The sequence below is a fragment of the Octodon degus genome, unplaced genomic scaffold (assembly GCF_000260255.1).
Source record: "Octodon degus isolate 3935 unplaced genomic scaffold, OctDeg1.0 scaffold00193, whole genome shotgun sequence".
Lineage (NCBI taxonomy): Eukaryota > Metazoa > Chordata > Mammalia > Rodentia > Octodontidae > Octodon > Octodon degus.
In genome coordinates this window covers 4,147,276-4,160,199 of record NW_004524769.1, presented here as the reverse complement: position 1 = coordinate 4,160,199, position 12,924 = coordinate 4,147,276, and the positions used below count along the sequence as shown (strand labels likewise).

Below are 12,924 nucleotides of genomic sequence, written 5' to 3'. Positions count from 1 at the left end.
TCTTATTTATGATATGGTCCAATGAATGTTTAATTTAAACAAAAATCCTTCTGCACTCAAAGTATGATTACAAGAGCTGGATTATCGGAGCACTCGGATTTCAGCCCAGCATGCAGTGAAGAGGGTGCGGCTTACGTTTTGATTGAGACTCTAGTGTCCGCAGGGTTGCCCTCACGTCTATGGCCTCACTGGCTGAAAGTGCACCTACCAGGTATTTTGCTAAAATATTTGTCACACACTGAGCTAACTAGCAAATTAATTAATAGGCTCTGCTTATGATCTTTCATTTGGTAAATATTCATCTAGTTACCATATGTGCTGACCCAGTGCCAGGTACTTAATTTGTATGGTGAATAAGACTAAAATTAATCTTTCCTATGACTAGAGAGCCCATATGTTATACAATAATCTAACATTTAAAAGCAAACATGAAAAATTCAACTAAAGTGAAGCACATGCTCTCAAGAAAAAATGCAGCAAGGAAAATGAGTTTACTCAGGGCGAGTGTGTGGTTGCTAAGAGGACGTTTTCTAAGGTAGAGAAGATCTTAACTGTCAATGTATGTCGCGATTTAGCTGATGAGGGAAGAAACAAAGCATTGGAACAGAAAAGGACGTTGAAAGTCCTGAGAAATTACTGCAAATTAAATAGCACACGGACATCAAGATAAGATTGAGGACCCTCCTTCCACTTTCAGGACTTTAAAATTTAATTTTTTTTTTTTTTTACTTACAAAACCCTCCATTAATCGGTAGTAAATTTATTAGAGAGCTGTCTGTACGCATCCTAATCCGTCTCAATGAGATGAGGTGAGTTTTCATCTTGCACATCAGGCTGCGGTGTGAGGGCTTTTGTGTCCTGCAGGTGGTCCTGCATCTAGCACGCAAGCTGAAAGCACATAAAGGCCCATAGTTAGCGTCCCCACGTTTACCTCTAAGTAACAAGTGCCTTGGACAGCTTGGTAGGTGGGCACAGAAGGGACAAACTTGAACTTTCTTCTGTGCTGGCGAAAGTGCCTCTGTTGCTTTTCACTCCTGCAGCTTCCATTGGGAGAGTCTCTCTCTGTAGCTTTCCTTTGTGTCTTGCCGTGTGACACAGACAGCGGATTATCAGGGAATGTGACAAGTTAATCTCCCGAAGGTCTCTAGCTGTATTTAGGCTTTCCCAGTGAGGCCTCTCAGCAAAGATCTGATTTTGACATAACAAGGTTTGGAGTATTTTTTTTTTAATTCTGGCTCCTTGTTAGTTTATGGTCCCATTATGTCTGCCCTCATCTTCCTAAACAACCGTTTCCGCTAGGTTTCCTTTTTCCAGTTGTAATTGTCTTCTGGTCCATGTCATTGCTTCAAGTCTAAGAGTGACACCGGTTTCTGTCCCTTCTTCATTGTAAGGAGGTTTGCTGACCTTTGTCTGATTCTACAAATCAGGACACATCTTGCTAAATTTGTCCTCTAGTATTCTCAACTGGCTCATCTAAGCCTCGTAGTTTGGATAGCAACGTCTTCTTTTTCTTTCTTATTCAAAACCATGAAATGAAAAGTGAAAGAAGAGCAAACTACTGTAAAAGAAGTATTTATTTCCAAGTAAATAAAGAAGCAGCCCACTTTCTTGCTAGAAGCAGCGGCTGTGAAATCTCAGGGACTCGGTCTGTCCCGGGCCCCAGCACTCACTAGATGCGAGTCCCACACAAATTACTGGGGTCTTTCATGTCTTGGGATTTTGACACATGAAGAGGAACAAATCCTAACAGGACAGTTGTGAGAAATACTGGCTACATGCAGGATGTGCCTGACACGTCACACACCTCCACAACGGTGATTTTATCACTAGGAACAACTTCCATGGAAAAGGATACACTCAAGTAATGAATCAGGAATGTTCTTTTAAAGACAACAGAGCTACAGTGATTTTAAAGGACACGTTAGAAAATGTATGCTTTTCCCCCACTCATTATTATATAAATAAATATGCCTCAACTGCAGCTACTAATAGAGAAATGAGTTGAATCTTATGAAAGTAAATAGTTTCCACGATACCACCCACGCCTGGGCACTTGGGAAGCCCAGAGCATCCACACTGAGCCATAGACCTTCCTGTTACTGTTTTCCATTGTGAGCGGGGAGCCTCGTTATGTCAGTAAGTTTCCCGGGCAAAGTCACCTCAAAACGATGATCTTAAGTGAAATAATTCAGACACACAAGTTTAAATAGCACCTTTTTTCTCTCATGTGAGAAGTCCAGAGGGTGAGTGAGGAGCAAAGCAGAGGATGGATACCGGGACTGGGGAGAGCTTACTGCAGTGGGGAAGGGGGCGAGGGAGGGAAAGGAAAGCCAGGAAAAGGGTTTTAAGGGTTTTTGTTTTGTTTTGTTTTTGTGCAGGGTCTCACTACGCAGATCGGACTCGTAGTGCTCCTCTTGATTTCTGCCTCCCTAGTGCTGGGATTACAGGCATGCACCACCACACCCAGACTCCATGGCTGGCTCAGCATGCCTGGGGGCAGGGCCGGTGCGGCATGCAGTGCCAGGGATCGAACCTGGGCCCTGCGCTTACCTAAGCAAGTTCTTAGTCCACTGAGCTATACCGCTCACCCAGGAAAATGATTTTAAATAGAGAGTGAATTGCATGAAGAAATGGAAACAGAGCTTTTGTAAATTAGGAGAGGAAGGGGGTTGAAGAGAGGGCATGAGAATGGGAAAAAAGAATTGAGATACATTTTGTGCAGATACAAATTCCCTATGATAAATGTGATCTTAATGTCTAATAAGCACATATTAACAAAATAAATATTTTTTTTAAAAAAAATTCTTTTCAAGGGCCAGGGAGATAGTTCAGCAGCATAAGCACCTGCCTGGCAAGTGCAAGCTCCTGAGTTCAATCCCTAGTACAAAAACAAAAATTCCTCTCCATAGATAATAATGCATTATGTTAGAATGTCAAGTTATTTTCTTAAAATATTCTAGTTCTTCAAAAGGTTTACTTGTCAATCTTTTCAAAATGGATTATGACAGAAAATATTAAATAATTTTTTACACAGGAGTCCTTAGCATGGGTTTAATTTTTAAAGAGGAAGTTCACCAAAGGAATGCATCTTTTGAAAAGTATGTACTTTGGACTGAGGACAATGGCTAATTTTCCTTCACTCTTCAACTTTCTTTGTAAAAATTTTAAAGGACCTATTTTTCCAGTTAAGAACTCTGGACTAGCAAGAAACTCACTGAGTTACAGAACGCCTGAACTTGGACTCAGCTTCCCACGAATATCCTCAGCTCTACAGCTCTCTATCCTGTGAATGCCTTTCTAGGATATTTTATTTATAATTACATGTCTTTGTTATTTCTCTGAATTCTGTTAGATATGGGCACAATGACACTGCACTCTTGGAATAACTGAGTCTTACGAGTATTGCTTTATAAAAATGTGCTCCAGTGGAGAAGATGGCATCTGTTCTGCAGATCTATGGGTGCCTCTCTGGAATGCACACCCTCACTAAAAGTAGTAATGCAACCAGGCAACCCCATTAGTAATGGACTGTGGTCTCTTTGTAGGAATTCGCTTTAATTGGAAGCTATCTAACCTTATCGGGTACATGATAAATCCATAGAAGAAAAGAGGTGCAGTTTGGGAACACAGAGGGGAAAAGGCCGGACTTCCCTGGGACAGCAGATCCCATCACGCTGCTGAGACCTCCAAGCACAAGCATGGCAGTGGACAGCGCTGTGGGCAAGAAACCCTTCCTCTGGACAGCATCTCAGGGTCAGACTCCCAGCTGAAGTCATGCTGCTGTCTAGCAAGCATGATCTGAACACTATCTTGGAAACATCTGACAGCACATCGCCTACGCACAGGGACTGAGGTTCGATCCCAGCATGCTGTGGCGGCCCCAGCCCTGGGACTCACTGACAGGGCAATTGAGACTAGGTGTGGTGGCGTGCCTGTAATCCCAGCTCTTGGCTCAACCTCCCCAGTGCTGGGATTACAGGTGTGTGCCATCATGCCGTTTCAGGGCTGGCATGAGCTCCCAGCATTCTGGGGCCAGCCCTGCATTCGATACCACATATCAAACCCAAGTCTTCGTGCTTGCCGGGCAGGCGCGTAGACCACTGAGCTATCTCCCCAGCCCAATGAGTGTTATCTTTAAGTGGCTGTGAATTTTGAGGTGAATTTTGATCAAGTCCTAGGAATTTTCGAATTGATCTGTGGATGCCCCATGATTGGGTAACTATAGGGATAGGAAATGCTTGGGCGTACAAACTCCCTTTGTGATCCTTGTGTGATTGAGGGCATTTCATTTATTTTTTTTCCTGTTTAGTGTTTCTTTCCCTATAGTAAATACAGATCACAATATTTCCACGTTCATTATTATAAAATGAATGAAGCAGATGTGCTACACATAAAGTTAGTAAAACACAACAAGTATGTAGAGGATGTACAAATTAATAGATAAAAGTCTACAGCACATGTAAAATGGTTGACATGAATATGGTGGTTCACGCTGTAATCCCAGGACTCAGAGAGACTGAGTCAAGTGCCTAAGGAGAGTCACATGGAGAGAAAACATTCTCTCAGGCTTTCACAGAGAACAAATTGGACAAGCAATGGCCATGACTCATCCACATGGCTAACACTGACAAAGATCTACAAAGTGAGGTATAGGGTTTCAGGATAAATCCTGAGGGCACTTGACTGACCTTATCAGATACAAAAGTTCCATTTCTTGTTATATAGGTCTTGCTTTATCTTAGTCTTAACCATCCAGCAGAAAGGTATAAAAACAAGGCATAAGGGATGAAGCCATGTTGGTATGCTGGGCGGTAAGGGGCTCAGGTCAACAACTGCTGACATTGTCAGTCCTGTGCATGACCCACTACTATGATGGACTAGTGGACTATATTGGAGCATTTTGCTGAATCCGTGCACCTAAAATATTTAAGTGACAATCAAATGCCCTTCTCTGACAAAACTAAACAAAAAAGGGGATACAAATTCAATGAATAAGAGGATTTGTTCTAATAGTGTTTATGGACAGGATGTCATGTCTTCATCTTGTACAATGAATAACCATTGCAACAACAATGTGCAATGTATTTATTATTGAAACTGTCCTACTGATCAGTTTTGAAACCGTCTCATTGCTATTTGTTTCTCAATAAAATTATTTTAAAAAAGAGGGATACTGAGGCAAAAGGGTCACAAGGTTGAGCCCAGTCTGAGTAACTTAGAGATCTTGCAAGATCCTGTCTCAAAAAAAAAAAAAAAAAAAAAAAAGTAATGTAAGCAGAGGCAGCAGGACTCAGCAACTCTTGGAAATGATCCGAATGCCCATCAACTGAGGAATGAATAAAAAAAAAGATATGGTACTTTTTCAAAATGGGATATTAGTCAGCTATAAAAAAGATTAATTTGAGGCTTTTGTAGGTTAAATGGATGCAGTTAGAGACTGTATTGATAAGTGAAGTGAATGTGGTCACATGTGCAAACATCATATCAACTTGCTAGTATGAGAGCCTGAAAGAATAATGAAAATCTAAAAGGAACAAGAGATGCTATGACAGGGAAAGAGACTGCTCCATGGGAAGGAACAACCTGGATGAGAAAAAGGACAAATGAAAGAAAGGAAAAAAAGATATGTTTAGGTAGGTATGCAGGACAGTTTGGATAATTGTATTGTTAATTTCTGCAGGTCTTTTCAAAGGAGCAGTTCATACTTAAAATTGTAACTTTTTTACTCTGACTTTTTTCTCTTTTGAATTTCTTATAATTTCTTTGCCATTGTTTTGGGGTTTTTGTTTATGTTGTTTGTTTGTTTGTTTTTTCTTTAAATGAATCTTAAAAAGGGCCGGCCAGATAGCTCAGTGGATTAAAGTGACTGCTTAAGCAGGTGCAGAGGCTGGGTTTCGAGCTCCGGTGTGCTGTGCTGGCCCCATCACCAGGGTGCACGGAGACGGGGCATGGTAGCATGGGCCTGTAATCCCAGTGCTTGGGAGGCTGAAAACAGGAGAACTGGCGTGAGTCTGAGCTGCATAGTGAGACCCTTTAGACCCTGTACTAAATACATTTTTAAAAAATGAATCTTACATGTTTATTGGTAATCTGAACAACTAATCTGAGGATATCATCATTTAATATAGCAATTATTGTTGAATTCCTATTTGTTCAGTGAAATTTTGCATCATTTTTAATTCTGTTTTTTTCTATCACTATTTTGTATTCTTTAAAAATAAAAAATCAACAGATAGTAAAAATACCTGGGGATATAGATCAGTGTAAAAGTCCGGAAATTAATCTCCTGTACAAGGAAAAACAGTAGTCACTTCAGCACCATAATTGGTAGAAAAGTGCATGAAAACATGCTCAATAAACAATGAAGATTTTTTTTGTTTTTATTTTTGTGTTCACTTGTTATTTGGTTCAAAATTAGAACAGCTGATGCTCCATAGGACTGGCTAAGGCATACGGAATTGGATGCGATCCTGCACTATTCATGGAAGTGTGAAAAGATGAGGTTTTGGAAGGGACAGTTTGGCAGTTCCTACTGAAATTCCAAATATTCACGTCCTTCCACCAGGTGCTCTAAGTGCTTCCTGCTGAAGAAGAAGTCACAGTGCAGGCGAAAGATGTCAGTGGGGACATTTGAACAGTGTTCCTTTAAAACAGAATTATTAAAAACATCTAAACATCCACTGAGATTGCAATGTTCAAACAGTTATTATTCACACCCTAGAATATTAATAGTTTGCAAATTTTGAGATTGGTCTCTGTGGATTAAAATTGAAAAACATCCAAGACATGTTAGGTGGGCAAGTGTGCAGAGTGATCCAGTGTGTGCTCCCATGAGTGTAAGAAAGCTACTCTGCGCACATACTTATACACATAAAATTCACAGACGTTATCAATAAATTACTGTGCCAAGCACAGAGCCTGGCTGGGAATGGACCTTGATCACAATAAGCCTCTTCCTCCTATTTAGTGGGGGACCTAAAGACTGGCCTAAATGGGGTGCAGATCAGCGAGCTCTAGGGCACCGCAGTGAGAGGAGCTAACCTCTCCTCTTGTGTTATTTTCATACCTGGAGCAGAGAGCATAAACAAGTCATCATCAGGGTCAATCAGAAATTTCATCAAGAATGATTTAGGATCAAGACACTTGGCAAAAAGAGTAGCTGTCAGCCATGCAGGTAAAGTGAAATGGGGGACTGTGGCAAGCAATTTCTCGAAAATCTCTGACCTCCTTCTCTGAATTCACATTGGCGACTTGGTTCCCTTGATTACCAGATCAAGCTATAACTCTTGCTAAGTCTAAGGAAAGAAGGTTAATCAAGAGCCCAAGGCTCCGACCACACCCTTGCTTCACAGGTGTTTCTGAGACACCATCTAGATGCCAGGCAATGTCTGTGGGCAGTGGAGAGAGTGAAAAGATGAGTGTGCCTCGTCCCAGGCAGACTTGAATGTCCCACCCCACCAATAAACATTTTATTGAGAAATTCAGAGCAAACCAGGCCAAGACAAGGAGGTACACAGAAAAGATCAGGGCGCTTGCAGGGCTCTCCTCATGGGCAGACGTATAGACTTTAACTCCTGAACAGGTAGCAAGTGTGATGAAGAGGGCAGTTGAGTCAGGCAGAAAAATAATGCGAGTGGTGTGACGGAGAAGCTAGGCGTGCTGCGGTAATGCGAGATAACCCGGACGTGCTCACTGAAAGTGAGAGCGCCACAGGACTGTAGAAGGAGGAAGTCCAGGGACAGGAACTTGCACATAATTTTGCTTGAGAAAGGACGGAGGAAAAAGAATGAAAGAGCCTCAAGAGGGTTGGCCTGTATTGCGGGACCAGGGAGCAAATACTCGGGGAAATAACAGAGATGTCACTGCAAAGAGCGCCACTGTAACGGTACCCTGGGCAGGCGATGGGCTGGGGTCAGACAAGGCATGGAGGCGTGTTATCCACAGAAGCTGAGCGCGGCCCAAGTAGGCTATGTGTGCCAGGCACTGCCAGAGAGATTGTGAAACAGTGTGAGGGATGCTGCCAGAGATGCCAGGTTCAGGAGTTTGGCAGTTAGAGATTCATGGAAGAGGCCTGACCTGGGGTTGACTGATCAGGGGTGAAGATGAACACGGGGACAGGAGAGTGGGGCCGCCCCTGCTGGGGTGCACAGAGTGCGGGGCAGAGTCCGTGGGGACAGCCTTTCCTCCCGATGATCGTCCCGTCCGTCCGGTTGGAGGGTCCGACAGGGCTGCTGTGTCCTGACCCTCCCTCCCGGCCAGGGTTTGCACTGTGCCTGCAGATTGCTTTCCAGGAAATGCACGTATTTAAGGAACTCAGAGAAAAAGCTTCTGCTTAGTAACAGAAACTTGAATGCATCGAGCTTTATTTATTTGCTGCTTCAAATCCCATCATTACATCGATCCGAAGACAAGCCTAATCACTGCTGTCAAAAATCTCCAAGAGTCTATTTTTCTCCCCAACAAACCTTTTACAAAGTGGCTAAAGCTCAAACTAGAAAAGAAGCTGCTTATTTCTCAGAACATTTGAGGGAAACTTTACATTCCCATACAAAACAAAATTAAATTTGAAGATTTATCTATATAAATAATAGATAATGGTGAAAAGAGAATGAACCAGTTCAAAAGGAAGCAATTACTGAGATGAGGAAAAGGACAGGAGAGGAAATGCAGGAGGTGATGTACCTTTGTGCGTGAGCAGGAGGGCTTGGATTAGTGCGCTGTGGCTTTCTGCTGGTCTGCAGAAAGGAGCAGCTAATACGTAATGGGTTCTTTGTTTTCTTGTCTTTTTTCATTTCTTCATCTCATTTTAATTTCTTATATTAACTCTTTTCTTTCCTTCTCCAATTTGCATGCATATATCTGGTAACCTGAACAACTAATTGGGAGACAACACTATACAATAAAACAAACACCGCTGAATTCATATTATTTTGTTTAATGAAATTCTGTATCATTTCTTTTTTTCTCTTATATTACTATTCCATACTCTCTTTAAAAAATAAACTTTAAAAAATCAGTTCTAAAACATAGGCAGCTCTCTTCAAAAGGACCTTCCCAAAGAAGCCCTCAGAGGAATGAATTCTTGCGTGACCCCTGCTGATTGTTTCTGACTGCTAAAGCGTGCTGTTTGGAATTTGCAGGTATGAACCTAAGCAAAAGTGAGATAATGAAAGAAACGTCGCTGAAGCCGTCCCGGAGATCCCTGCCTTGCCTTACCCAGAGCTTCGCTCACTCACACAGCCTGTGCCAATCTACCTCCCTCTTCCAGTCAACCGAGAGCGAATCTCAGGCTCCCACTTCGGTGACCCTGATCTCTGCAGACAAAACAGAGCCAGGTGGGCAACAACGCTTGATTCCTTGTTTAACATATGCAGTGAGTGTGCATCTCACTCTTTTGTCATCTGACTGGTACTGATGGAACCGTGCCAGAAGGAGTCTGCTGCGGGGTGCAGACAGCCCCTGGAGAGCCGAGCAGGAATGCCTTCATGGGTCCAGTGTGGTCCTCTTCCTCCTTTGCCTTGTGGGTGGCCAGTCCCATGAGAGCCTGCACCGGGCACCTGCTCTTGGCAGTGAGGACAGACTATCCTCATGAGTCATCGACTCAGGGGCCACTGTTGGCCCCTCTGTGGTTAGGACATGCCACTCTTGTGAGAGCTCAGAACCAGTGTTCATGTGGAAGATGGCACAACAAAGGCTTCAGTTTCCTCACATGAAAAACTGAAATTTTTAATTTGTACTGAGCATATACCAAGGAAGATGTAGTCAGGTAGCATGAACTGGTGTTGGCATCAAACACTGTCATGCTGGGACTAAAACTTGGAGACAAACCAGATAGATGCTACATCCAAAAACACAACTTTGGGGCACACGTGGCCCACACTGCTACAAATTCCAGCTCATGAGACAAACCAGTAAGCCTGGGACAGCCTAAATGCCAGAGTCATGTGACCACGGTCCCTGTCATGCAGGGGGCAGGATGTGGTTTCGTCTCCTCCTTCCTTTCAGGCTTCTTCCCATAAAAGTCTCTTCCCTTGTGAGGACTTTGGGCACCTTGTTCTCCTAGTTAACTTGAAAATATCAACATTGTCTTTAAAGTAACACGGCCAAAATCACTGTATTTTTAGTTTATTTATAGCCATGTGCAGTAGGGAAGGTTGTAACTGCTCAACAGCATGAAGAAATTAAAACATAACATTTTCATTATCAAGAATAAACTTTAAGTAACTAATTTCAATTCATTCACTTAAAACATCTATTCATGCTTAGCTACCACAAAACATTAAACACCATGGTAATTTCTGCTTTTATGCTTTAATTTCCCCAAACAACAAACTTTGTTATTATATTTTCAGTTAACCCCGAGGAGAACCACAAAGACTCTCCGCTCAAATGTTCCTTTGCTGATTTCAGCGATTTCTGCTTGGGTGAGTTGATTTTCAATATTTGCTTTTTCATTTTCAATATTTTTGAAATTTTCAATAATTTCCCTTTCATTTCCCTTCTCTGCGAAGGTAAGCTGTGTTCTCCAAACATAGAACGTTTTTTAAGAAAGCAAAATCATCTTTAATAATTAAATTTTGCTGTATGATCATAGTACTCTGAGTTTATAATTATTAAAGTATTACTTATTTTGAAATTCAGGTATAGTATTTTGAAAATCAAATAACAACTGTTAAAATTCAAACAACAGTATTACAATAAAATATTTTTGCATTAGCATCCTTGAAAATTCTTGTAATTATATATGAATAAGTGCATTTATATGGCAATTTCTACATTTAGAAAATTTTGGAATCTAATATTTGCAATGAAGGTAATGTCGACACTCTACCCTGCCCCTCCATTTCTAAATAATATAAATTTTACTTATTGTTTTCCAATACAATCTATTTATTGTTTATTACTATTGCTTATTGTCACTGTAACAGTGACAGCTTATTGAGTCTCTTTTGCCTTTTCATGTGATCTCATGGTATTTGCTTCAGCTGAGCAAGATGTGTAGTCAGGTTTTCATGTGCTGTCCTTTCTCATGAACAAAGGCTTTGAACTGGCACTTTTTCTTTTTTATAAATTCAGGAAAAATAGTATTGCTGTAGAGTTAACTCGAGGAACAAAATTAATAGAAAATATGTGTCTAATCCAACAAGGAGATATATTAGGTAGGCTCACGGGATCAGAGGCAGGAGAATCCACAAGGACCTTCTTTCTGGATGCTGGACAAACAAGAGATCGGGGGCTGCTCGGCAGCAGATGGAAAGAACAGAAAAGCAGGCTCCTGAACAAGGGGGATCAAGGATTCAGTGCCAGTCCAAGGTCAGAAGCCTGGAAGCTCCGCAGAGACTCATCGGGGTGAATCGGCATCAGAAGGAAACTGGAGGCCAGGAGCCCAAGGTCTAAGGAGGACAGCAGCAGAAGATGCACCTGCAGCAAGCTAGAGCTCTTCAAAATGGGTGTGCTTCCTGCTTCTGCCCCTTGTACGCAATCCAGGCTGCAAGCACATGGCTGGTAGCACCCATGGCTAGGGTGGGCCTTCCTCCCAGCTTGCGCATCTGTACATCAGACATCCATCAGTCACACCCTGAACTTGGCTGTACTAAACTGCTTGGCGTCTCTTACTGTAGTCAACCTGACATACCACAATTACGGTGACTAACATAAAGCCAGAAATATTTGAGAAGTTATTCTGATTTGAATGAAGATTTATTTTGTATATCCAGAGTGAATTTATTTACAGCCAGCAGAAATTACTCTTTAAGTTTTCAGAACTGAAAACATTACTGTTTGGGCTACCCTGCCAATCTCAGGTGGGCGCAGTCTGGTTGCATATTCACACCTCTAGAGAGCTCGCCAAGTTCTCTGTCCCACATCAAGAGAATCAGTTTTAATTTGTGTAGGAAGTCGATGGAGAAGCTATACTTTTTTACTGTTCACAAGATAAATAGCGCAGGTCCAGGTCTAAAAATAACTAGGCTAAAGTTTATATCTTGTTCCTTTCCTGAGCATATTATTTTATTAAGATATTACCTGTTTTTAAAGCTGTATGTTGGATTATTTATAACAACATTCTGAATGGCTATAAATTAGCCATGTATCTTATAAAACTCTGTGTGTGTTTGTGTGTGTGTGTGTGTGTGTGTGTGTGTGTGTGTGTGTGATAGAAACAACCTGGCTTACTTAGTATTCTGATTAAAGCCTCTGAAATGTTCATTGCATATTTACAACATCAAAAGAATATTTTATTTTTAATAATTTTATTGAGAAACAAATAGCAATGAGACAGTTTCAAAACTGATTAGTAGACCCAGTCCTAGCCCAGGCTTGGTGAGTGTGTGGGAGAGCTTCTGACTACCCTGCGCCAGCAGGACCTACTGGTCCCAGCCCAGGTGCAGCGTGGGTGAGACCCTCTTCCACCCCCTTGGGACACCCTGCACCACTCCACAGCAACTCCCCCACCCGGCCCGCCAAGTAGGAATTTCTGCTGTATACCAGGAACACCCAGACCTATTCCTAGCCCAGGCCAGGTGAGTGTGTGGGAGAGCTTCCGGCTACCCTGCGCCGGTGGGAATTATTGGTCCCAGCCCAGGTGCAGCGTGGGTGAGACCCTCTTCCACCCTCTTGGGACGCCCCGCATCACTCTGTAGTACCCCCCACCCCACCCACCAAGTAGGAATTTCTGCCGCGTTCCGGGAATCCCCAGATCCAGTCCTAGCCCAGACCAAGTGAGTGTGTGGGAGAGCTGCCTCTCTCCCCTACTCCATCTTGTCCCCTCCAGACTCTGCTCAGGCCTCGCATACAGGCCTGGATGAATCCCTGCAGCTTCAATCCCTGCAGAGAGTGTAGGGGACAGAACCACACAGCTAGTCCAGGAGCAGAACATCTTGCCAGAGGGGCACAACAGGTTCAACCCAAGAGCAGCAACAGGAA

The 12,924-nt window shown here is 42.5% G+C and overlaps 1 protein-coding gene across 1 annotated transcript in view; it reads left to right on the top strand.

The window, feature by feature from the left end:
• Ano3 (anoctamin 3) overlaps positions 1 to 12,924 on the top strand; it is a 405,337-nt gene that overhangs the window by 206,360 nt on the left and 186,053 nt on the right. Inside the window, exons 3-4 of the mRNA XM_012517561.2 lie at positions 9,141 to 9,335; positions 10,353 to 10,424. Of these exons, the coding sequence (XP_012373015.2) occupies positions 9,141 to 9,335; positions 10,353 to 10,424 (267 nt within the window). The remainder of the gene's footprint in view (positions 1 to 9,140; positions 9,336 to 10,352; positions 10,425 to 12,924) is intronic.